Source organism: Melopsittacus undulatus, chromosome Z (assembly GCF_012275295.1).
Source record: "Melopsittacus undulatus isolate bMelUnd1 chromosome Z, bMelUnd1.mat.Z, whole genome shotgun sequence".
Lineage (NCBI taxonomy): Eukaryota > Metazoa > Chordata > Aves > Psittaciformes > Psittaculidae > Melopsittacus > Melopsittacus undulatus.
This window is the reverse complement of record NC_047557.1, coordinates 64573357-64600437: the sequence shown is the minus strand read 5'-3', so window position 1 is coordinate 64600437 and position 27081 is coordinate 64573357. Positions and strand designations below refer to the sequence as shown.

Below are 27081 nucleotides of genomic sequence, written 5' to 3'. Positions count from 1 at the left end.
GTCTGACAAACTTGGAAAATCTGGAAAATGTAACTTAAGTGTGACACTTGCCTATAATTCGTGTACCAGCTTACAGGGGTATAAAACATACTGCAACCTTTATTAGCTGTTCATAAATAAAAATAAAATAGAGTAAGATAAAGTTTAAGGAAATGGGATTTTTTTTTGCATTATATTTTTTGTTTCAAATCACAATCACTTCCTTCCTTTGCTTTACACTGTACTGCTTAAGTGCTTTAAATGTTACACTTCAACTCAACAGAAGCTTCCAGAAAAATAAGTACAAGCTTTGTCATTGTGTTGGTGAGCTTTTCCCGATTCTGCTGTGAGTTTACCAGTCAAAATTAAGTTAAAAAAATAAAAAACATCCAGTATCAGATTTTCTTATTTGAGATTTGCATATGCCATGCACCAGAAAAATCTGTGGCATCTAGGTAGAGACCACCATATAAATAGCACAGCACAACAGGCAAACTGGGACACTTTTTTAACCTAGGACACTAACATCTTGTGTTCAGACTCATCACTGAGCTTTGCTCAGAGACGTGAACACTGATTTGGGGTCAGGAGACAGAATCTCAAACCTTGTTAACATTTGAGATGCAGATGAATTTGTCACACCTGGACACACTGCAGGTTAACAATACCAAAATTTCTGCCATGCAGGTGCAATAATTCATTTAGAAATAACTCAGCCCAACATCTCATTGTAGAGGGACATTGTCATATGTTCCTTGTGACAAAAGGGCATTAGCATCTGATAACCATGCCTTTGCTTCCAGTGGTATCAGCTCAACTTCATCTGGGCAAGTGACTGTAGACTGCTATCTCACAACTAATTCTAACTAGTTCATTGTTGGCAGCCCCAGCAAAAAAACTAAAAAGTAGACTAAAAGTAAAAATAAAATTAAATTTAAAAAAAGCACCTGGCTTTCATTTTGAAAAAAGTTATAAGCATTTTCTTTGACAGAACAGTCTTAGAAATAGAAAATAGAAGGGGAAAAAAAGTAAAAAAAAAAAGAAGCTACCAGCATTTCAGTCCAGAAAAGCCCTGAACCTTCTTTCTGTAATATGAATAAAAGAATAGGCTGCTCTGCTTCCTTTCCCAGACCTGATACAAAAGACTGCTTCAAAGGGATCCCAGGGGTCAGGAGCTTTCACCAGAGCCAAACCAGTATACCCTGTCACTTTAAGAAGAGGAAATCTGAAGGTAGCTTGAGCTGCTCTCAGGTCCTTCTTCTCAAGGGGACATGAGGGCCAACGGCACCACTTCTTCAGCACGAGATCTCAGGACAGCTCATGTCCACCAGTCACCTTGTGTTCCTCATCTTCAACACTCCTCATCTCTCCTTTCTCACACTGCCCAGATCCAGCTCTTACTTTCCCACCTTTATTGACTCATTCTTTCTTTTTCACCTTCACACCCCCTTCTCCTTTCTCAGACTTTTCATCCCAGCTCCACTTGGTGTTTCAAATGCACCCATTCCTTTCTAAAACAGTGAAGCATTTGAATACCTCCAACAGTTTGACAACATGTGTGTAACAAATCCCAGAAAACTATATTTTTGGTTTCCTTAAAACTCATCTTCTTTATCTGCTCTCTTTCATGTTTTCTTTTACAGAACTGAAATGATCATGTGCTAGCTTTACGTTGGGGCAGGAATTACTTATTTCTGAAGCACACGACTCCAAGGTGCTGGAAAAAAATGAGTAATAAATATGTAAGATGGAAAAAGATTCTTCTACAAAAAGTTGTCTTAGATCTTAGCCCACTTCATGAGAATATAATCTAACAATAATTACAATAAATCTGGAAGTCTGGAATCCTTTGGAGTATGAGTTTGGGGAACAATTTTTCACAGGTAACATGCTTGATGTATCCACATTTAGATTTACAAGGCATATAAGTGAGGACAACCAGACTGACAGGATTTAACTTCAGACAGTACTTTTTCTTCATAACTGCAAAGAAAAATCAAACACGTATGAATGATGTCCAAAGAAATACATCTGATACACTCATAAAGCTAATTCTGACTTAGAGTATTTATAGCAAAAAAAGGTCAAGATTTTGTATGTGCTGTAGATCCTCATTTGTTCAAAAAATACGTTTAATATTTGACAAGTCCAGGTGAAAAATTTTATACACAACTGGATAAACCACCCAGGTAGTTAAATCAATTATTTTCTGTTTAATTTTGCTATTTGTTTTTCTATCTGAGCTGCCAATTTTCTAACATATTAGAGAAGAAGTAGGAAAGTCTTTTTGATTGATAACAAGCTCAGATTTTTGTGTCAGATCAGTAGAGACTTTTTTCCAAAGTTTGAATTCTGTATGTTGCTCTTACATTCTTAGACAATTATTCTACAAAAATTATTTAAGTGCTCTTTTTTTAGCTGCTTTGACAAGAACACCAAAACAGTTCACATCACCCTTGACCCACAGGGTGTACATCATCTTGTCAACATATAAACAAACACATGATGGGTTGTATTTTAATAGATTCTGTAAATATCAAGATCCAATTCATCAAAAGGTTTGCCAAAGTGACAGCTGTGGGGGTTGTGGTATATGGTTGCCTGTCCATTCAGTGTTACTGCAATAGGATCATTGCAAGAAAATCTGGGCTACTGTTGCTCTTTATTTCATATTATTATGTCTGGGGAGATCTGGGTTAAGCTGCAGTCTGTATATGCCGCTTCATGTATAAGTGAGATATGCAAACTTCCAAGCAGAAGCCACATGGCTAGCTTTTATAATAATCTCTCTCTCTCTCCATCTTTATCAGACAATTCCTCTGATGTGTTGCACTCTGTCAGAAAAGGAGGCTGAGAGGAATTTATAAGCACAGAAACTCTTACTTGGAAGAATGAGCAGAGCTCAGCTTTGATAACGCTTACACACAGACTTGGTCAATTTTCTTGGTTGGCTTTGTAGCTTCATGGATTTTAAAGCCAGAAGGGACTATTCGATCATCTACACCAGGCTGTAGTTTATATGACATCAGCTTCCATCTGGGAAAAGACATAGTAAAAAGGGAGAGGACCACTGTGCCAAGAGTACCTGATGTCCCCATGATGGCATGGAATTGCTAAGGCAAGAAGTGTCCAGATGTGCCAACAAGCCAGAACAACCACATCTGAAGTTGCAGAGCTCGTGACAAACTTGTAAGGCCAGTAGCAGTCTGCCTAGGGCACAAATATGTTTGTTGTAAAATCAAAGTTTAACTGTTTGTGGCCTAATCCCTGTGTCCTTTGGCAAAAAACAGAGAAGAGCAAAAGAGAAAGCAAAATCTGCCTAGATAGCTGAGTGAAGAAATTCCCATATGCTCCCCACTGAAGATGAGACCCTTATTCAAAATGCTACAAGGAAGATGCAGGCAGTTTTAGTCTCCCCATGTATGGCCCAGAAGGTAAAGCAAAGGGTTTGGAAGTTCACAGATCAAGAAGGCAAAGGCTTTGATCATCCAACTCAAAGATGTAAAACTTGATGCATCCAATGACTTTGTGACCTTGCTCAAACCATGACACCTTTTAAAGAGTCAAAGTGCCTCTTTTATGTTTAACTACTGCAGAAAACATAGCTACCTGCTTCTTTTGAGATGTATTTTGTATAACTTCAGCTGTGGTATTTTTTCCCATATGTAGTCATCCATAACAAGAAGACAAATCAGATCTATCCTCTTCTATAATGAAGATAATATATTAAGCTCCATTAAGAACTCCATTACAGGCTTTTTCTCCAGAAGCTGATCACCTGCACTTCCACCTTGTATTTTGTTCTCTTTTCCCACAGTTATCTGGCTGTGGTCCCTAGACAGAAGGTAACTCTTCAAAAATATTTCAGTCAAATTATGGTATGCATTTTATACAATTTATAGTTACCATAACCCTTCTGCTAGAGAGTTAAATGCCATTATGCTGATGGGCAACTCATACAGAAATTCCAGTATGCATGCACAAAGCCAAGATCTCTCTTCTTGTCTTCTGCTGCCTTTCCAACTGTCTCCTCCAGGATGGAAAGTTAAGAGACTGATAAATAAATATAAAAAAAACCCCAAATATTGTCCTCTTTGAAACTGCTATCATTTTTGTTTTGCTGGAATGGGAAGTAACACTGGGATCTTTTTATCCACTGGCAAGTACAATCACCATGAAACAGAATGAAAAGACTTGAAAAATCCTGCAATCTGACACTGGGACAAAACTCAGGAGTCCTGATCTTGGAAGTCACACCATGTTCTCTTTCAGCTCCCCAACACCACCAGCTGCCAGGAAAGTGGAAGGGAGTAAATAAAAGCTTAGAATCGTACAGTGACGTGGTGGTGTGAGCTTACAGCACCCCAGGCTCCTTTTGTACTTTTGCTGCTGTCATGCGCACAAGAGAAAAGATCTGCAAGCTCAAGAATATTGAGCACTACAAAAGTTACCTACCAAAAGTTTTGTACTACTTCCAAGGTTTGAAAGCTTAAAATAGACAAAATACCTAAAATAATGAACAAAAGAGTGGGAAATATCCAGAGCAGAAATCCATGACAACACAAAAGAGAAAAAAATAACTTCTGAATGCTATTTCTTAATGTTTTTCCTCTGACTTTCTGTGGGATATCTACAACTCATCATCAGACAGCACCAGCTCAAAAACTGAATAATAACTAACTAGATCAGCTCATAAGGCAAGCCTAGCCTGATTTGTGAGAGAGTCGTAAAATTACTTGTAATCTCTGAGAACAAAGAGAAAGAATGGCAGTAATCTTCTGAGAGCCCTAACCCTTTCTGCAAACTCACTGGGCACTACATTGCCTTGCTATCCTATTCTCCATCTTCAAACACAGTTTTTTTGACTGCCTGCATCTGTTTGTTGACCTAGTTTTCCCTATGATTTGAAGGTCTACTTTTTTAGCTTCTATAGATAATTGAATTTGTTGAGGAAAAATGGAAAGTAAGATATCTAGCTCTCTGATTTTTATATTGAGATCTTCAAAGAATATGAAGGAGGGAGAAATTCAGTCAGACTTTCAGTCTGTGGCAGTCTAATCTTTGGCTGCTGCACTATAAAGTCTTTCTTACATAGAAGTTTCTCAACATTACTTCCTCCAGAAGTAACTTACCAGGCAAGTTAGTATCAAGTTCCAATGACTGTCTCATTATTTGAATAAAGCAATGGAATTAACTATCAAAATGTTAATGCACATCCAATAGAGCCTTGCTTATGATATAGAATTTTTTTTTTCCCCCCAGTTGATGTAGGGTGACAGCTAGGGGAAGATATGGATGATCTCAACAGCAAAATCACTGCTAATTCTCCAATAAAATTAAACCACCTTCCACACAGAAAATGCCAGAATATTTACCCTTTCCATAGAAAACACTGAGACAAATGCATATCTTTTAGGAATCACAAAAAGAATTTTTAATGTAAGATTTTTATAGTAATAAATAGTAAAATAAATAAGAAATTAATAAAAAGATAAAAATAATTTAAAAAGTAAAACATAATAAAACAAAAGTTAAAAAAGGTAAAAAATAATAAACCAAACATCTTGGTGGTACATACCTTCACTAGGTTGGCTCTAATCATAAATTATTGCAAAGACATGGAATTGCCTCAGTTTAGCTGTCACTCTAGCAGCTGTCTTCTCTGTGGATGAAGCAGCAAGTTTAAATTCCTGATGTCTTTTGTCCCTTAAAACAGATTATCTGACACTAAAGTGTGACTGAGAAAGGGGTATTATTCCTGAACTACCCACCAACCAGGAGCAGCGTGTGGTACAGGAGCAGTGTGCTGCTCAGCTTCAGAGAGGGGAGAAGGCCTTGTAGAAACTTCTTCTGCAGCTATCGCTGTTATTTCAGAATGTGATTGATAGTGTCCTGAGAGGCATTGCTAGCTATTCCTGATCATAAATACAGCCACTCTGACATGCAGGCCATAGTGGGAATGAATGGTGTAAAGTATAGTATATGGATCTGTGAGATTTCAGAAGACGTAAGTAAATAACATGGAAGTAATAAGGTAAGAGTGAAGGATTAAGCAGATTAAGATTCTACAAAGTCCATAAAGTTATCTAACATAACAGTAGCTATATCTTTGAAAAAGAAGACATCTGATTTGGCTTAGCAGCAAACAATGAAATTGTGCATAAATTAGCCTTTCAACAATAAAGGAAAAATCTATTTCAAACAATGAACTAAAACTACTGAAACACTACTGCCTCTGGGACATGTCACTTTGGGGTAATTAGGGCATAAAAATTAACATTTTATTAAATAAACAAAAGCCCACAAAGGTTAAGAAAAGAGTCAGACAAATGTAGTTTTTGGAGGAAAGGGAGGCTGCAGACCTCAGGCTGACCTTCAGCCATCTTTTGTTGAGAATGGCAGACCACAAGGTCAAACAGCTACTCAGCCAGAGTTACTGTCTGAGCCCATCCAGTCTCAGATATATAGCCTATTTTAATGTGTGTTCCACCATATGGTGGGCTAGAGACACCCCTGAGCCCAGGCTATGTGGTTTCTGCTGAAGAACTCTCACTGCTAGCAATTCATTAAGTCTCTAGACTGGGGATGCAATAATATCATTCTAGACAAACAAGCAAGCCAGTTAATATTCCTCAAAAATATGCCTCTTATTTCCAGTAACTTGAATGTGATCCTGGTTTCATGACAAAAGAAAATGAAATTCTGATGAGACAACATTGATGCAAAATTTGAACAGCAATACAGTACCCATTTTTCCCTAAGCATCTTCAAAATTAGTGCATGGCCTAAGGAAATGGCAATGCTCGTCTTCACTTTGGTTATCTTTGTGACGAAATTGCATAAGAAATTTAGCTTCTTAAACATCTTCTGACTTTTAAGCTTGCTGAAAAATTTACAGCAAATTAAACTCTATTGTGTTTCTCCTTGAACAACAGAATAGGTTCAGCTGGGTGAAAAGTTTTGGTCCCAAAACGGAAACAAGGCCTCAAATTTCTCAGGAAGCCCCTCTCACTAGAAAAATGCTGGAGCCAGAATACAGTACTCAGCAATTTTCAGCTGAGATCATAGCTTGGTACACTTTGCCAGCTGACCCAGAAGATTATAGCAATTTTAAGGGAAATTTATAAGTCTGTGTAACTTTTTTGTGTATTTCTGTTATAGCTGGTCAAAAACTAACCTGCAGCCTCCATTTTTCTGCATTAAAAAGCCCCCATCTTGTTAAAAATCAAATTTTTTGCAGGAAGCTATTAGTTTTGCTCAAGTATTCTCAATATGTTTTTGCATTAGTTAAGAAGAACCATATTTATTTTGATGAAATGTTAGTATTTCTTACTGAACTTTCCAAGTGCATGCCATCTAAAGGCACCTAACCAACCTGTACACCAATTTTCCTCTCTGAAATGTCATGAATGAGAATCAAATTCTTTCAAGTTTCATGGTTTTTTCCCCTCAAATGTCAAATTCTTCTCAGAATGTTTGCTCTGAAATACAACAAATTTTTTTTAGAGGTGGAAAATATTCCACTTTGCTACCATACCTGCCACTAAAATCTTGCTGGTCAGAATAAAATAAATAAACTTAAACCCAAGAAAATATCTATATTTTCTCACCAAAACTTCACATCTCCAGTTGGAAATGAAGATGTGCTTTATTAACAACTAATCTTACAAATAAGAAAATACACCTGAGTCCTTATTTTTCTCTAAGCAATTGTGCACAAGTTCCTGTGTGATGTACTCTAGGTTACCCTGCTCTTGCAGGGGGGTTGGACTAGATGATCTTTTGAGGTCCCTTGCAACTCTTGGGATTCTGTGATTCTGTGATCTCTTTCATCTCCTTTTACTGGAGCAATGGAAAAGGGGGCAAAATTCAAGCCATCATGAAACAGAAACAGGAATAGAAATAGAAAACTTTTTAAAATTATTTTTACTTCAATGCTAAGATTTTTTAAATTTTTTTTTATTTTGTGAACTGGTGGTCTGAAAATAGCATCAGCACTGCCATGAAAATTCTTTTGACAGATTACTAAAAACCAGTATCTGCTTTCCACAGTGGATACTGATACAGCATGGAGCAAAAAAGTACATATAAGTAATTTTTTTTTAAAAATCTGAGTTTCACACAACTGGAATATTAGCCTAAGTAAAAATTGAAGTAAGATTCAATTACTTCATTAGTTTTACCTATAACACTTCAGTTAATGTAGGAATTACTTTTTTGTCCAGTTGAAGATTGTAACAAATACTGAACATTGCCCTATTTCCGAATTCAGGACTCTATTACCAGTGAACAACATGAAGAATGGAACCTTCATGTGGCCTCTATTTCAGTCAGAGTTTCTTGCACTCATCATTAAAACACATTTCTCTACTTTGTAGTTCCACAGATGAAATCAAAACACCTTTAGCAATGCCCTGGGATCACTAAATTTGCTTGCTTATACACCAGTAGGTCTCTACACAGAAAATACCAGCTTGAATTACTGTTAAAATATGGAATTGTTTACATACATCTTGCTAAACCCATGCAACAAATATGCAATGTAATATAAACAATAAATTTATGAGTTACAGATTTTTTACAAGATACCAAAAAAAATGTTTTCCTTTGATGCTAATATTCATCTAACTAAACACAATGTGTTGCTACACAGTCAAAGGCAATGCAATCCTGCCTTTTTTCACAATAAAATATTATCTTTAGGTCAAACAAATGCATTTGTACAAGGGTACCTTCTTGAGCTGAGTGTTGCTGTTGTTGTATGGACAATGGCAGACAATATGCAGGTAGCTCTGCGGTTCTGAAGGGCCAGCTGTCCTAACTTAGAAAAAACAGATTTAAGAATTGCAATTAAAGTGATACTGCATTATTCAGTCAGGCTTGAAGACCTGATTAAATCAAAGTTCCTAGTGACACCAATGGTTACCTTTTCTAAACAAGGACTGTCTAACCACTGCAGGACATTAGTCTTGGTAGTTCTTGATCTGCATGAGGCCTGATACAAATTAGCTTGTTGCTAGCTATGACCGAACCTCATCTACAGTTTGCAAAAAGAATCTGCTGTAATCACCTGCAATCACCTGCATTTTAAGGTTTAACATTCATAGGTTTTTAAAGTGTATTTCTTATTTTCATACAAATAGAAAGCACTGTGCTTTGTGGTTGATGGCTAACATTTTGAAGCTTTATTGTATTTGTTTTAATATAGAAAAATTTCTAGAGCATATTTGCTTTGTGACAAAATGTCTTTATTGTGTCTTGCAGAAATAATTGACCCAAATGAAGTTACTATACACTATATTTATTGGTTAGTTAGAACTTTAAGATGCAACAAATAGAATACGTTATTGACTTTTATATCTTCAATCAAATATTCACAGCTGCAATTTGCCAAAATTATTTACCTTTCAATAGTGAATCACAAACAGAATATGCACTATAGACTCAAATGAATGTCTTGGCTATCAGCAAACGAATTACAAACTGAAGAAAAAATAAGCGTTCTGGCTACCATTAGAGTCCATAAATAGCCGATGTGGCTCTCCTTCAAAGATGTGTGATCTTCTACATTAGTAGTCTTTTTCAATGCATAATTGACCTTGAGATGGAGAATAGCCTCATAGTAGAGTGGCCTTTCTTTTAGGGAACAATGAGTATAGATAGTAGAGGATGTGCCTGTTGTCAATGATCATTGCTGAAATCTGCCTATACCACACTAGAACAATCAATTTTGTAAATTATTGCAATAATCAAGGAAATTGCCTAATTTATAAATCCTGGCATACAGCATTTCAATGGATTCCTACATTTTAATGCTGATGCTTTCAAGGCCAAATGAATTGTTGTCCAAGCTGTCACTACACAAAATGATAAAAACATTCAGTCTTGTGGGTAACTACATCTCATGGATATTCAGAACATCAGGTACATAATCACTCATTAGCAAATTCTGTGATAGCTTCAATTTGCAAGTCAACAGTAAAAAGCCACAGTTTCCTTATGAAAAAGCCTTCTCTGGAAGCAAGGGCTAAAAATCACTGAGCATTACTGAAATAATACATTGAAAAATTTCCTAGACTTCTTTGTTCAGGTAAGATACAACACTGTTTAACCTTTTCTTTTATCATGCATGAAAAAGAATAATCTTATCTCTGTAACTAGAGGCAGGTTCAACACTTTTTGACCATGAATCACATCAGTGCTGGTACCATTTGTATAGAAGGGGAACAAATGCAGGGCTTGGTGCCATGGCTGTTGCTGGTAGGTAATTCTACCTAATCTACCCTCCAGCTTGCTCTGCACACTTAAACTGGCTCTGCAGACATAGTTACACTGGGATTGCTATTCTCAGTTAAATCTTAAGCAATTGATTTCAGCCAATAGTGGGCTGCCAGTACTTTACTTACTGCTCAATCTCACTAACCTGACATTTATGGTGTACTGATTGGCCTCTGTCAGTGCTGGTGGTTGTAAATTCACTTTGAAAAGCTTTGTGTTAACAGCCTTCAACCAGGCACTGAGAGGAGCATGAGCAGGCGAGCTGACAATTGCTCGACCTCCTGCCCTTATTACAGTGAGTAAATCAGGCTTTGAGCCATTAGGCTGGAGCCTGAGGCCTACACAAAAAGGATTGACATGACTAAAGGTCAACCTTTGTCACACATATGTAACAATTTGGATAATGGAATTCTGTAACTTATTTGAAAAAAGGTGCCAAATGCGTGGAAGGGAAGTATACCCTGGGCTGAATTTTCCAGCTTTCATGTTAAGCTGTTACTTAACTGTCTAAATTTTAAAGTCCATGCATGTTTGATTCCATGGAACCTGGGGGACCATAACGTATGTATCAGTGATTGAGATAGGCAAAATACTGAACATCCTCACTACCCTGAAAGGCCTATGCTGCAGTTATGGCTTAGGAAATCTATAACCAATGTATTATTGGCATCAAGTATGCAACACATTTTGGACATCCATACATCTCATTAAAATACTGCCATTATTCACCCACTTTGAATCAAAAGTTAAAAGTAATTTCAGGCTTTAGGAACTAGCTTTCATCCAACAATCAAAATTGCTGTTTATTAACTCACTAAAAAAAGAAAAAAAGAAAAAAAAGGTCAAATGTTTCTGTAATGCTGGTGATTGGATCACTTTTGAGCAATATGAAAGGTGTGATCAAATTAAGGGCAGAAATTAGTTTCTATATTTAGTTGGGCTTTATTTCAGTATTTTTTTTGTATTACATAATAAAATCTTCGAGGTGAGGTTATGCGCTGTGGGAAAACAGACTGCGTGATCTGACAATTTAGAAATATTTTTTTTTTTGGGAATAGCATGTGCTGGGGTGCTGGCATATTCCATGCTGTCCACGGAATAATTGTTTTCAGTAATACAGTTGAGTTTCTGGGGCAGTATCCAACTCCCTACCAAAGTTTATTCCAAACTTCACTAAATAGGAAGAGAATCAGACCCTGTCAAATTAGATTTGTTTTGTTGCACATGTGCTTAGGCCTATTTATCTGCTCAGGCATATGATACCTTCTGTACATAGTATAAACATACCAAAGACATGGAGAAACATAAAGATAAGGCATGAAAAAGTCCTGCAAATATCACAGGGTTTCTAAAAGAAACATCAAGGTTTAGTCCAGCTTTTCTAAGAATAAGTATTATCAAACAGAAAGTAGCCTTTATATCTGGGATCAAACTAACTTTATATTGACATTACATAACAAGTCTCTAAGTTGCAAAAGTTATCTGGAAAAAAGTGATGCTAAGTGATTCAGAAATACTAATATTAGGAAGCTCCTTTATAGCAGCTTAGCTCAATTTTCTTCTAAGGTCCATAAATTAAAGAATCAATAGCACCGAATGTGCTCTGGCTGGATTTTCAGCTTGGTAAGCTGCTGAACATGAATGAGAGATGCTTCCAGGATGCAGCATCTGAACTTAAAATCCATGCAAAAGTAAAAATTATTGTGCCATTTTAATAAAAAATAAATGCAAAATGTGACACACTGCACAAAACCCTCAGAAAAAGCAAGCAAACCACAAAATGGCAGCAGCTGTTACTCTGAATAATTTAAGATATAATTGTAACATAACCGAAAGTTTTTTTTCAAGACAAAATTATTTGAATTTCATGAACATGACATATTTGAAACAAGGCTGACAAGCAGTCTAGAATACTAGATGATGGATTGCTGAGAAACATAATTTTCACTTTAATAGATAGATGGCGTGCACATAATTCTATCCCCCAATGCTTTGCTGTAACAGCGAAGTTAGTCCAAAACTACAGCCTTGAGAATCTGAATACAAATCCATCACCATAACTGGAATGAGAGCTTCATTTGAAAAGTAAGGATTCTCTCTGCATATTAATTTGTACAGAAATATACAGAACTCCACATGTACTCTGGCCAGCATGCGTCCCAGCAAAATGCCTGCTCTTGGTCCAGATGAAGTCAAAGGAAGGGTTTTCTTTGACTTCAGTTAGGGCACAAAAAGGTCAGTAGTATCAAAATGGTACTTTATTAAAATGGCATGCACACTTTCTGGTGGTGCCAGTTAATCCTATCCATTTCAGATGAAAATCAATAACACAAGTTTAGTATTTTACATTTACTAATGAATGTCCTGTTATACGTATATTTTGCTTATCCCTATAAAAAAACCTAACACGTGAAAAGTGGAATGGCGTTTCTTCCAGAAAAGCCAACCTTAAATTAAGTCAAATTAAAAATAAAGTGAAAAAATATATTTGACATTCTGTGGCTTTTCCAAAGGGAAAAAAACCCAACCCTCCCCCCCCCCCCCATAAAAACAAAGAAAAAAATATCAACCTCTTTATTCTGACAGAAAGAAAAAAAAAAGACAGCAAACTCTATTTTTAGGTGAATGAAGAAAAGGAAACATAATTTGTCCTTTGGTACATCTGTCAGTAAAAGCTTTTTCATCTAAATTGCATTTGCAGGGGAAAAACCCGTTTATGACTTAGCTGTTTCCAGAATTCACAATTTAAAGTTTGAAGCCCAGAAAACTTTGACTATTAAAATATATAAGCTTTTTAAACTTCTGCATTTTATTCTAATAAAATTTAAGTGTGTATCATATACATTCTTTAAGTCTACTCTTATTAAATTTTGATGTTAAACAGAAAGGGAAAAACATGTGCAACTAGATTAATTTATCTCCAGGGAGTAAGGACACATTAATAATTGAGATAATGTTTTCATATATGTTGGAATCAAGTGTGTCTTTTCACTTCTTTATTAGAAAACACATTAGGGGAAGATTATCTCATTCTCATCAGTAAAACCTAATTGCTGAGAAAGTCTGTTTTCTTTGCAATAACAAAGGGATTGTTCTTATTATTTCAAAATGGGGGAAAAAAAGAAGAAAGAAAAGAAAGAAAAAGATCAGAAATATTATCAAGCAGCGCTGGAATAAATGCTTGTAGTACCAAAGAGAGTGTCTACTTAATACACCCAGTCCTGTTATTGTTTTAAACAAATCAGAGTTTATTGCATTTTTATAAAATACAAGCAAACTCTGGATGGAGCAGAAGTGGGCCAAAGGGGCTAAAAAGAACTATAGCTAAAAAAATTACAAATATTTTTTGCTTTCTGAGGGCTGATCTTTCTGTAAGTTATAAAAAATTATCTTAGCTGGTTGCAAGACAACTCTATAATTTCCCATGAACACCCATAGGTGTCAAGGCCTGTTGTGAGGTAATGGAATGGTATGCAATTTACTCTGAATCACTGTATGTTATGCTGTATGGATTACATACAAAGCAAACACTGAGTGCATGGTGGGAACACTTGTGCAGACAGACTAAAGCATATTTCCATAGTGTTGAACTACACATCAAACGCAGTGCTTCTGATGTTTCCCACAACAAAGGGAATGAAAAAAGACACCAAATCAGTAACAATGCTTAAAAGTCTTTGCAATAGCCCTTCTATCTGGTGCACACAAAGAACTGCAAATGAAAACAAGAATCTATCAACTTCACTTTGCAGTGCTGAGAGAAAAAAAATTAGAAGCTATTTATGGTCCTAAGGAAAAAGAAGTTCTCTCTAGGTCCATCAAGACCTAATGTTGAATAACCGATCTGCGGTCACACTTGTATTTGCAGCTATCGTGAAAAGATCAGTGGAAGAAAATTGTCTAAAGCCACAACTTTGTAAATAGACAATGATGAAATATTCCTTTAACATTTACAGCCATTTAATCCACACTTCTATACCATAAAGACTAAAAGAATACAGGCTATTCAGACATATATTTTCAATTGCTTGTATTTATTTTCATAGATCAGCTTTATAAAATCACACACACTTTCTGATTATTTTCTTTTCCTATACTTTTTCTTTATTCAACATCAGTTCTTTGATAGATAAGGCATACCAAATTGAAAGCCAAAACTAATGAGAAACAGCTAAAACTTTTACCTAGAGCTTACAATATGTGATTCTTTGCTAACAAGTTTTGCTATTAATATAAATAATCCTAGACCATGAGCTGTCCACAATACCTTCTAAAAAACCCAAAATTTAGTCATTATTTTGAGGTAATTCACTTAAAATACACATACTAATTTTTCTAGTCAACAGACAATCTGTGTTGTGTGTTAAGAACAGAAGAGCAAACCCACACAAAAACTCAGCTAACACCTATCAGTGGTCTGAACCTGGCACATACCTCAGTACTATTTCTTCTTTGTACATAAAATATTTTTTTCTTTCTCCCCCAACAATCTTTCTTCTTTTACTGCCCTAAAACAACTTTTAAGTTCATCTGAGATTAGACTAAAAAATTCTTGCCTTTTATAAAGATATCAACGTTTGCAACTTAACTGCGTAAAACTGATCCATAACTTAGGGAAAAAAAAAAAAGAAAAAAATAAGGACAATGTAAAATTCTCTAACTCCATTTATTCTTGCTAAATGTCAATGCTTTATGTAACTTGATGATCTGGCAAGCCTATTTAATTATTTTATATTTTGTTAATTAGCATAGTCTGAACCACAGAATCCCTCTTAATAAAAATAAATCCTCCAACACCATTATATAGTGTTCCATAAAAGAAATACTTTATTAACAACATATCTCAAAATGTTCTCATTATAATCAAGGGGCTTTGGTAGGAACAAATTTAAGTCTGACTTATTTATGTCTTTTATACAAGAGAAATTCCATCTCCAGTGAAGTCAGCAACAAAACTCCCAATGATTATAATTCATCCAGTTTTACCAAGTACATATTTACTGAGTACATTTAGGTGTGTTCTGAAACTGATCTTTTACACCTCAATGTGAAAATCTCCTTGCCACAATGACTTTTTGGGGTAAATACTTTCAGACAAAGATTCTGATGAGTTATTTACTATTTGCTTGCATATAGAAAATGCATAGGAGATACCTACTCATAGGAAGAAGTCACACAGATAGTATGCAAAAAAAGTACGTAATTATTAAAAGAGGTAATCAGTCCCAAAGAGCTAACAAATATTCACAAGTTTTCTGCGAAGAACTACTATATACAATATACTGGCTCCACAACAACAAATATCTGCTAAAAATCCATTCACTTCTATAGTATACCCACTGAAGGCAACAAAAACAGTTTTTGCATCTTCATGGAATCTTTGCCTGGTTTCTGACCAGCAAGAACATCCGTTTTTATTCTGAAGATATGTATTTGGTCTAGATGAGTAAATATCACCTGCAGATCTACCAGCACACCCCCGCTGATTCTCCATAATAGTTAGTCTTGAGGTGAGCAGAAGCTGCAGCTACAGAGCACTAAGCGTAACTATGAAATTACATCTTCCTGCACAATGCAGAGAAGAAATAAGTGGCAAAAGACTAGGTAAACAGTAGGCTGTTTCTGCAAATAAGAAGGACTGACACACAGTGTGTTTAAAGTCAGCATATATTGTCTTTTCTTTCTAAACTAAGTAATCACAAGATGCTCTTGTTAGCATCTGCATGCAAATTGTGCTTAAGCAAAAAAAACCTCCAGTGTTTCACTGGAGAAAATGTACGTGGTCATGAACAGTAACTGGCATGGATGTCCCTGTATGGCCAAATGGATACAAAATGGGTTTAATGATCTATTCTGACAAACCACAGTCACTGTTCATCATAAAATAAAACCAAGTATCATGGGTTGAATGTTTTCATATCAATTATCACTGTTATACTCTCTAACATGGTGACAAGTATATAAAAATATCTCATGTTTTCAGAGAGCAGAAAGTGGCTTTCACATAAAAGCACAGAAAGCATCATTAGGGAAGTGCACAGTCAGTGCAGGACACTAGTTGAACTGAATTTTGAACAAGCACTAACACCTTCACTGTGTGAACAGCAGGACTGCAGCACAGGCTTTGGCGCTTGTTTTGGTAGATTTTCTGGGCTGTCCAAAGGCCATAGGGATGGTGCAATATGTCATCTCTACCCACACATACTACTCAACCTAAGATGATACAGTTAGTATTGTGATCTAAGAGTTCTGCCAGGTCTTGTTACACAGGTCAAAAGGTAAAGTGCAGTATGTGCTGTAACCTTCAGAATTCTCTGACCGTGTCTCTCTATTCCACATTACAGTTCGATCCTCAGATGAAGCTCTGAGGTGCCACTGCTTTTTAATGACTACCTCTAGGGCAGAAAGGTTTTTGCTTGCACTGGCTGCCTTTTCAAATCTGCTGGGTTGACTTACTTATATTGTGTTGGTTTTTTTAATGTCTAGTGAACAGTGGTAATGTTACATACAATTATGTTCAATGTCTACTTCAAAACAATCAAATTTGACAAGGAAAAAAAGCTGAGAACTTACTTCCCAGAGATGCTGAGTGTTCCTGATTGAACCTGCTTGAACCTTCTCTGGCAAGAGCAGGACTCCCTGGAAAGGCCCAATCCAAGTGCCTTGCTGGATCCGCTGAGCCGCACAGATGCCGTAGGCCAGGCCAGGCACAGTGCTGGTGCACAGGCACACCTCCCGAGGCAGGTCCCGGAGCCACTCCGGGATCTCCGGTGGAGGGGCTGCTGCAGCAGCGCTGCTGGTGCCCACCAGGCGCCGCAGGGAGTGCAGGGGCCCGTGCATGGGGCACTCGCCGTTGCGGTTATCAGCACACATGTCACATCCTGTGAGACAAAGAGGGGAAAACACCATCAGTATGGTGCTGCTGACCACCACCACGGTCACTACCATGGGCAAGATCATGCAGATCCCTCTACTTTTCCTATTCAGGACAGCTCAGTGCTCAGACGGTCCTTGCCCTCTGCATGATGCTTAGGACAGTTTTCCTAATATCATCAAAGCTGTGAATAAGAGATCCCAAGGGCTGAGCAGTAAGCCTGCAGACATTTTGCAAGCCTGGTGTGTTCAGAGACCTGACAATATTAATTTATTTTAGCACATTCTTTGAAGATTAATCTTCTGACTAACATAAATAGCCCATTTAAACCATCCCAGTGTGTTTCCGTGAGCCATTTGAAACACAGTCATAATGCCCTACAAGTCCCCTTCATTTGCCTTACCACAGCTCAGCCCAGTGGTTTCATTGAAAGAGGATTTAATTTCATCCTTATTTTAAATGAATGTTCACTCTACTTTTTGCATTAACATGTGTGTGACTGTCTGTTTAGGAAATAAAATAAATAAAACAGCCTTATGAATGACAAATCAGAGCGTGGGCAGACATTTACTTTCCTATAGGCACATCTAATCTCTAAATTAAATCATTACTTATTCCTAGCATACACTTGAAAATTTTGTATTGCATGGGAATGCATGTGTTCTGCCTGTTACACATAGCTGACTCTAGGAACAAAAACAGCGTGTCTGATTTTGTGAGCACCTCTCACGAAAAAGACGCATCTATAAAAATGTTAATTTCCCTGTCTGCTCTTAATAACAGATGGTGTTTCTCTATTTTGGGAAGATCCTATTGGGTTTTTTTTCTTTTTTTCTGAGCACACAAAATGTTGGTTAAAAGTTTCCACTGCACTTTACTGCACATGCCATGAATGTAAAAGTTCCAGGAAAATGTTTCACGCTCAGGAGATCCATTTCTCTGGAGGTATGCTGAGTTAACACAACAATAAATAAATTGACATAAGTTACCATATTCAGCACATTTCACTTTTGTAGCACAGTTAAGGTTTGTTTTCATACAAATTTATTCCAGAAATATGAAGGAAAACCAATAACTATGCCGTAGTACTCATGTAGAATGACCTAGATATTTCCGCTAATAATTTTATGCAATCTATACAGATTCTTACAAAACTAAAGCACAGTATTCAGTATAGAAGCTGGAGCTTCTTATTCTAAGCCACAGACTCAGACTTGCTAGACTGCCTGCAACCACAATTTCAGTTCTCAGGAGTACTGACTCAGCTGTTCTTCCTTCAGAGACGGATATACTCTGTATTATGTAGACCCGTTTCCTACAGAGCCTTCAAAGGAAAACCTTCCTCTCCATTCAGTAAAAGCTGCTAAAGGATAACTAAAGCTGTGTTTTCAAAATATGGCCTCTGATTGCGTTTTCCAATTTTAGAAACACTTTCAAAGCAGCGTTTCACATCATAATTAGTAATTATATAAGTATTAATTAAACAAAATTATGCATTCAGCAATATGGAAATACTCGAAAGTTACATGTGGAAGCTAAGTTCCCTTGAAATCATTACGCCTTCCAGTCTTGCATGTGTTCTTGCTAGGAACTCATCTGTTCAAGTTTTCTACTTGTAACATCAATTACAGATCTTAGCAGAAAGCAAGCAAGCCCAGAGTTGGGCTTCACTCTGCTGGGTGCCCCTGCGGAAGAAGGCTTGCCTATGATACTTGTAAGGGCAGTAAGGTAGTGGTGAGTCTGAGTCCTGTGGCACTGCTGTGCCAGTGAAGCTGCACGGCAAAGTTTCCTAGTGGGGACACTCATAGTGGCCAAAAAATGCCTCTTAGATGGAGGGGTTAAGGTCTTTCCTTAACAATATAATCCATGTAGCAAAATGAGATGTTCTGCTCTCAGCCATGTCAACTGGAGTGGCTGAGGGTGAGATTTGCAGTATACCAGGGAAGAGGTTTCTGGCTAGTCCTGAGAAAAATTATACAGTAGATATTCCTACAGCCATTCCCAGGCAGCAATTATGTGCCAGGATTTCTTTGTTGTTGTTGTTATTTCCACAGCTAATTTGGAAAGTGAGGTATCACCACAACATCTTTTCTTTCCTCTTTGAAACCTGTCATCAAGAAATCCTGTGGTTTTGACTTATCCAAAGATCTCAGGGTCTTCACTGGGTTTTGGCACTGGAGATCATACAGAAAGGTACTTAAATAGGAAAAAAAGATTAAAAACAAAACCAAGCCCAAGCAGGTTGGCATGTGGGTACAGTTTAAACAAATCTGGCATCTTATCATGTATCATCGGACAGGAAAACTGTGGGCTTAAAGAGAAGACATCTAACCATGATACCAACTAGCGCACAGTGCAGGCCCTTGAATATGACCTGTTTGCACTCTTTGACCATCTTCTGGATGCATAATTCTCATCAGAACTATCTGATTATTAATGGCTTTCTTGGAGACACTGTGTCTCTGTAGCAGCTTACGTTACACATGCTAATGCTTCTTCACAACTCTGATCAGGCAATTTCAGTGTCAGTTTCCTGCATCCTGCTACCAGGAGAGCATACATAACTTTTCATGCACACAAATTTTAGTACCTGCTTAAAACAAGGATTTCTTAACTTTGCCCTGACAATATGTGTGCACGAGTAGAAATATATTGATATACATATTTTATAGAAGTAAATTTTATTTTATTTTTTATTTTATAGAAATAAAACATTTTCTTTTAACATTTTCAAGGAAAAGAAATCAAGAAATTGATGAGGAGTGTAAACAAACACTGTGTCACTGTCATTTATCCCTACAGAAACTCATACATGTGATATTTATTTTCCACTATCCAAAACCACTGGTAATGTCTTAACGCTTGGCAGCCACAGTATCTGATCTCTTGCTGTGTTCCTTTCCCTTTGTCCTGCCAAAGCTGAAAATTTGGAAAATTGGACATCTTCTGAAACTGTTTTGGCTTACAGCTTGTTGAAGAGGGAAGGAATCTGTCTTTAATACTAAGCAGTACTGAAATTCTTCTTAGTTGCATGCTTCATATATCTATTTTTAGATTTTATGTAATTGTACAAATATTTTTTAAATTCTCATAAATATTATAAGAGGTGGAAACCCTACTGACGTATTTTACCATGCCTTGATTAAAAAGTTACCATGCATCTTTTTCTCTGCAGTGACTAACTTCTGTGTAATGATAGGTGGAAGGCTTTAACCCAAGCACACTTTCAGTAATGTTAAATTACCCATCTAAAGACCATTGCTGTAAGTAATGGACTTACAGAGAGGACTAGGGAAGGAAGTCCTTAATCAGATAAGGGAAAAAAAGGGAGAACTTCAAGACCTGCACACTACCCTGCCTCACAGAAAGGATCAACAACATTATCTTCATGGGTACTGCAATGTGGGATGTGATAGAGTGCATCAACTTGTTAACAGTATGTGGAAAAGAAGAGGGTTTGCTGTAGTCCACTGACATCACTAAAGTCTCTAAACTGTATGGCAATCTTTAAGACCTACACAGGTGCTGGAAAAGACAAGGTGGGACAAGTGTGGGCTTTCCAGAGAACTGCCACAGAGGTCAATGAGGTGTATTGTGCCCTTCCTCCTCTTTTGATCTCAGAGAGCAGCTCTGTGAGTACAGGCCTTCTCCAAGGACTGCTGAAATTAGTACTTCCACAGGCTGTAATATAGCACTAGTCAAGCCACAAATGAAGACAAGAAAAAGCAAGAAATGTGAGAAAGTTGAGGGATTTACTGAAAATGGAAAAAGCAAGGGGGGCTACTGCCAGAGCAGGGTGTCTCCTGATAAAGTTAGGAGACAAGAAGGTAAGGTCAGTAGGAATGTTCCATTGCAGGCACAGATGCAGCCAGACTCTTTAGAAATAGATCAGTTTCTCACTTTGTACCTTCACTCTCTATAGGTAGGAGGAAGAAGCAAGGAGAAGATTAAAATATTTCCTGGTGGAGCTGTTTGGTATAGCTCTTTGGGGAGGAATGCAATATGTTATCGTTTATTTGCCTCCATAAAAATGAACGCAGTGCAACACCGGCACTATAACTCCATGTGAATACGCTCAAAAGTACTAAACCTAAGCAAAAGGAAAAGCACACATCATTGCCCCCAAAATATAATTGTAAACACTCGCCAACCTAAATAATGCTGCTACTGCATATTTAAAGGAATCTGAAAAGAGAAAGGTTTTGTCCATGAAAGGTATGGCCCAACATATTGTTTTAACCAGCAACCCAGCTGTAACAATAAATGGAAGAAATACATTTTTGTCTCAGCAATAATATGCTTCAGAGGTGCAGTTATACTGGTTACCTGCAGCTTGCTGGTATTAAAGAAGGGTGGCCTCTGACCTTTTGCTTCATAACTCACTGCAAGCATACAGGTATCCGGTCTAAGTGCCCATCATTTCACACAGTATTACTCACTTGCAAGTATAAATCAGTGTGGCTGGCCCGCCGTCCCTGTCTGGGTCTGGGTACCCAGCTAAGAGAGAGGGTGGGCTGGGTGAAACAGTTCCCTTTCATTTGTCGAGGGCTGGAGCTTTCATAAGGATGACGGGTCCCTTCTGCCTCAGTTTCCTCACTGGCGAGATGTTACCAGTCTCTTTCTGCAGAATTAACCGCAGTTTCTCGCAGACTGCCTGACTGGAGGCTGGCTTTCGAGGAAGGGGGACAAGACACAGATGCGCTTCTCCCCCTCGGGTCCCTTTTATTTATGTTTTTTATTGATCCTCGTCACTCGCTGCGGATGACGGGTCCTAGGGGTCGGGTCTCGGTAGCGGCACGGCGCACCAGGGCCCGGCTCTGCCCGATCCCCCCTTCCACGGGTTTTGGCCCCTCCATCTCCCCGCCGCTCCCCGCTGCCAGCCCGGGCCCGTGATCCCGCACAGGCGCAAGAGCCACGGAGAGGTCCAGTCCGGTCCCCCATGCCGGGGTCAGGAGCACGCCACGACAGCTGCATCGATCACCGGTGTGCGAGGGGCGGCCTCGGCGCCCCGGGTCAGGACCGGGCATGAGGGCTTGAGGGGACCGTTTCGCCTGCCGAACGGGTTTCGGGTTAATTTTGCGCGGCTGGCTGGGGGCTGCCTGGGGAAGATGGGTTTCATTTTCCCTGCCTTCGACTGAAGGTATGAATGAATTGAATTTCCGTGTCAGGTATAAGAAGGGTAGGATAATATTGTGTGTAGATAAACCTTGCCACCCCTGCTCCTGAGAGACCCCCATATACAATGTAGAGATGATGAATAGGCTCTGGGAGAGAAGATCGAAGTTCAGTCTGCACCGGCTCCACTCTATCCTACAGAACTATAGGGCAATTAATTTCGGCTTGTCCCCTCATCCTTCATCTCCCGGTGGCACATATCGATGGAGATTACTGCTGATGGACCATTTTATCACCCTAAATAAACAGTCACCGCCTTCTCTAACCTCAATCTAATGTATGGCTATCTGCTATGTTTAAGGGTGCTGGGTAACTAATGATGTAAAATACCTAAATCATACAGGTTACCAGCAGTCTAGAGGAAAAAAAAAAATAAAGTCCAAATATTCCCCACACCGATCCACTTCACAGTGTGTTATATATACACTGTCTCCCTGTAAACTGAATGAGAATAAGCGTGCAAACTGCTTGCTTGCGTGACAATTCAGTTTTACACAGCATATTTATTACAGTGGCAGGTTAGCGCTTCCCGGTGAAGGTAGAAGAGTCGTGGGCTCCTCATCGTGAAAGCCTCTCTCCAGCAGGGAGGGGCAAACCCAAACCCCCCCACTGGATCAAGCCAGAGCCGCACCCCTCAAACTCACCATGGGAGATATCCCCTCGCCGCACCAGCGCCCCTCCCCCAGCGCCAAGGAATACCCTCATCCTTCCAGAATCAGCAGCCAGGAAGAGAACGGTCCCCAGTCGCCTGCCACATTATCAGGGCTTTAACATAATCCTCTTTACTTCCCTGGAAGTACTACAGGGCCCTAATTAGGGGTTTGTTTCTCGATTGTTGTTTTTGTTTTATTTTCCCCCTAACTAAATCACTTTCAATTTAAAACAATTACATACAGACACTTAACCCGCAGCTCCTTGGCCCCTTCCCTCTCCCAAGACCTTGCCGTACTCATTGATATTTGACGATCGAGGCGTGCGTCTATGGGGAAACCGCCTCCCATCCATCTTCCCACGGCGGCCGCACGGCGCCGGGCCGGGCCGGGAGCGGGGACCGGGGCCTACGGCGGGGGGGCAGCCCGGAACAACACCACCCCACGGGGTCCCCCGGCGAGGAGGCACCGCCGCTGTCGCCAGCCCTGCTCCCGCTGCCCCTAGACGCGCCGAGTGAACCCGGCGGGTGCGTCCCTCCTCAGGGAATACGGTTTGCCCCGGAGAAGAAGATGGAAGCTCGGCGCTGGGGGTCGTTTGGGAAAGAAGAGAGAACGGGGAATTCTCTTGCCTTGCGAAGGTGGTACACTTGCAACTAAACCCCGAGGGACAGGCAGCAGCCAGGGGCCCGCTGTCAACTCCAAACCGGCCGGTAGCCGGAGGACCTGCGACAGATCGGTCTCCTCGGCTGTCATGGGGCAGGCTGGGGAGAGTGCCCACCCGCCCGCACCCGGGCAGTCCGCTCCGCAGTGTCGGTGGGACGGCTCGGGGCTGGAAGTGCAGCGGGCGAGTGTAACTCGAAGGCGATCGCTTCTCACCTCACACGCAACCCCGACCTCCTGTCCCTCAAATGGGCATCTCCGATGCGGGACGGAGTCGAGATGGCTGAAAATCCCACCTGGCCCGGACCCCCTGTGTGACTCCTGAGGCAATCGCGGATCCGAGGAGGGGTGGCCAGGCCGGTGACCTGCAGCCTTTGAGCGAACGAGTGAGGGGAGTATGGGGGCACGGCAAGAACCGCGATTCCCACGCTCCTTCCTCACGTACAGCCGGCTTTTTCTGTTTCAGACTAGCTGCCCAGAGTAAACGCACCTGGTCCCAGAAGCTTGAGACACTTGCATCAGAAGTTTTGCTCAGAGACAGCTAACAACCGCTGGAACGAAAGCCGCCTTTAAACGAGTTCCATGGTAAGACTGTTTAGATCTCACTGCAGAAGAAACAAGGGGGCCCGTACTGCCAGCACTGTGCCTGTCCTTCAGACGGCGAACGCTGTCCCGGTCTGCTCTGACGCCGTTCACAAAGGTCCCTTCTGCTTTCCCGCAACCACTTTTAATACCACACTGGGCAAGAAACTACGCCGGTGTCGTCTGCGACTCTGCGGCTTGCTATAATTCCCCTTCCTTCTTGAAAACACAACGCCGCCATCACTTTTGTATCTTTCTTTCTCTTTTAAAAACCTTTATCTTGCAGGTTTACAGAGCTTATCCAAGAAGTAAAACATGCATGTCTGAACTGTTCGGTTGGCGATTTATTTCAGATTCCATTAAGTGCATGTAATTTATGAGATCAAGTTTTCTGCACCCGAGAGTAGAAAATACACTAACACGCTTCACTAGAGGGTGAAACTAGGTACGAGGAAGTGGCTAAAAACAAAGTCCGTCTACAATATAGAAAGATTTATAATGTTAAGAAGGCAGAAAAATCGCTACCAAACTCAGTCAACTTTCTTTTCGCTCTTTAACACATGCACAGAGTGATTAAGACTATGCTAGCATCCACACAGTTTCACTAGTGCGCAACAGAGTTTCATGGAAACTTTCAAAACAAACTCTGCATCTAAAATAAAATTAAACGAATCAGCGTTTTGCTAGGGCATGTGCTCCAGGGTCGCTGGTTTGGGGTATCGTTTGTCTGCTCAACAGCTGTCCTCAAACAGACATTTCAGGGTGGTGAAGAGAGGAGGACAAAAAAAAATAGAGTTTTGAGAAACCTTGGGATAAAAGGGGCTGTTTGAAGCAGTGATTAAAAGTGCATACGCTGAAGCCATGTTTCAGTGTTTTAACGGGGACAGATCCATGTGCTCTGAAAGTTAGCAATAAGTCTGAAAAATTAATATAGTTTATCTAGTTATTTTCACCCAGTGAAGTTCCTCGGTTGCATAGTATCAACAGATACAGAAAGAAAAGACAGTCAGAACAAGATGCTAACCTCTAGTCGATACAGATGTTTAATAATAGGGGTGTCTCTCCCCCCTCCAGAAAAAAAACCACAACCCCCCACAACTCTATAATTCACAACAGCAGTATTAAACGTTTTCTAACCGCCAAGTCCTAAATGAATTCTCACACACAGGCAGACGACTTATTTTTCCTTTTCTCTCTTTTTTTTCCTAGAAAACCAGCTTTTCTTATTAAATGATCATGTCATGCTTTTCCATAGGGGTGAAAACTAAAACTAGCTAGGTGTTAACAAGGTCTGAAAGGGAAACTCCCCGATTAGAGGGAGGAAAACTTTGCCCCAGTCTATCTGATGAAAACTGCAACTTTTCTCCTGCCCAGCTCGGAGCAATAAATGATTTCTGGGTGTTCGGCAAAGCCCAGGATTTTCAAGCAGGAGCAGAATGCAACAAGCAAGGCAAAAAAAAGACAAGCTTCTTCACAAGCCGCTCTGAACCATTTCTGAATTCACTTTCCTAAGCAGTCCTCAGGAAGAAACCCACCCCAAAGCCACCTTCCCCGTGAAGTGTACCTTCCAGGGAAGGACCTGGATTTCAGGCAGTAACAGCTATTACTGTAACGGGGTTACCGCCCGCCTCCCGAAAGCCCTGGGAACCACGCAAAAGCAGCTCAAGGGAGGGGAGAGCAGGGCGGAAGACACTTCTCACGCTGAGAGCGGTTGCGGTACCGACTGCGGACCTCCAGCCTGGAGCGCTCCTGGGCTGCCCCAGAGCAGGGAGAGGCGGAGGGAGGGGGTCGGGGACTGCGGTAAGGGGCATGATACGTACGGTTGTTGGGGTCACTGGTGTGCTGATTCAAGGGGATGATCTCCATGCGCTGCTGCCCGTACAGGTAGTAGTCCAGCTCCTCGGCCGTGCACCGGAACCGGACTGCAGTCCGCTCGCCGCATTTGCTGCCGCCGCTGCCGGCCCCACACACGTCCTTGCCCTGCAGGGGAGCGGGCGCTCCCCCGGCCGGGAGCTCGGAGCTCTGCAGAGGCCCGAAGACTGGGAGCTGTGTTACAGGCAGCGAGGTCAGGCCGGCCAGGGAAGCGGCCTCCGCGGCAACGCAGGAGGAGATGGAGGAGGAAGACAGAGTGGACGAGGAAGAAGAGGAGGAGGCGGAGGAGTGAGAGGCCGGACGCTGGCGGAGGCTGTCAGCTGAGGGCTCGGTTCTCTCGGGCGGTTGAAGCTGAACGAGAGCCCCGCTGCTTTTGAGCTGGCTGCTCTGCGGGAAAAGCTGCTGCCAGTGCTGCAGGTAGGCGGGATCCACCTTCAGGAAAGCGGATCCGCCGGCGTCGCCGGGCTTCAGCATCGCGCTGTCTGCGGAGCAGAGAGGAAGCGGACAGCGGACGTGAGACCCCCGCCCCGCCTCGGCAGGGCCGAGCCTGCTCTGATCTCCGTGCTCGGGCACGCCGACAGCTCGGGGTCGGCGGCGGCACCGTCCCTGCTTCCCGGCCCCTGCCGAGCTCGGTAGGAGAAAGCCTCGGCCTGAAAAGCCCCCGGGGCGGACAGGCGGGAGACGCGGCAGGGCTTTCGCCAGCCGCCGCCCGGGGCATAGCAGGACGCCTGCACTCAGCCTTTCCCTTTCATTCCCTTCTCTCCGTCCGCGGGAGCAAATGACTCTGAAAGTTGACAACAGGGAGGAGGAAACTTCATCCCCACTCACACAAGCGAGTCATTTCCTTCTGCGTTCCACAGCAGCCCTTGCAGAAGGAGGACGGGGCCCGGCAGCGGCAGGGCGCTGCCGGGATGTACCCGCCGTGGCACGGCTGTACCGTGCTGTGCCGAGCGGGGCGGAGGCCCTGCCTGTTTGCCCCGGCACGAAGCTGCCTTACCTGAGCGGGATGCG

At 40.7% G+C, this 27081-nt stretch overlaps 1 protein-coding gene across 1 annotated transcript in view; it reads right to left on the bottom strand.

Moving 5' to 3' along the window:
- The window catches only part of PRDM6 (PR/SET domain 6), a 71892-nt gene extending 45348 nt beyond the window's left edge, over window positions 1-26544 (bottom strand). The window contains exons 1-2 of the mRNA XM_005142400.1: window positions 26019-26544; window positions 16831-17138 (exon numbers count right to left, since the gene is read on the bottom strand). Coding sequence (XP_005142457.1) covers window positions 16831-17138; window positions 26019-26544 — 834 coding nt within the window. The remainder of the gene's footprint in view (window positions 1-16830; window positions 17139-26018) is intronic.
- Between the last annotated feature and the right edge of the window lie 537 nt (window positions 26545-27081).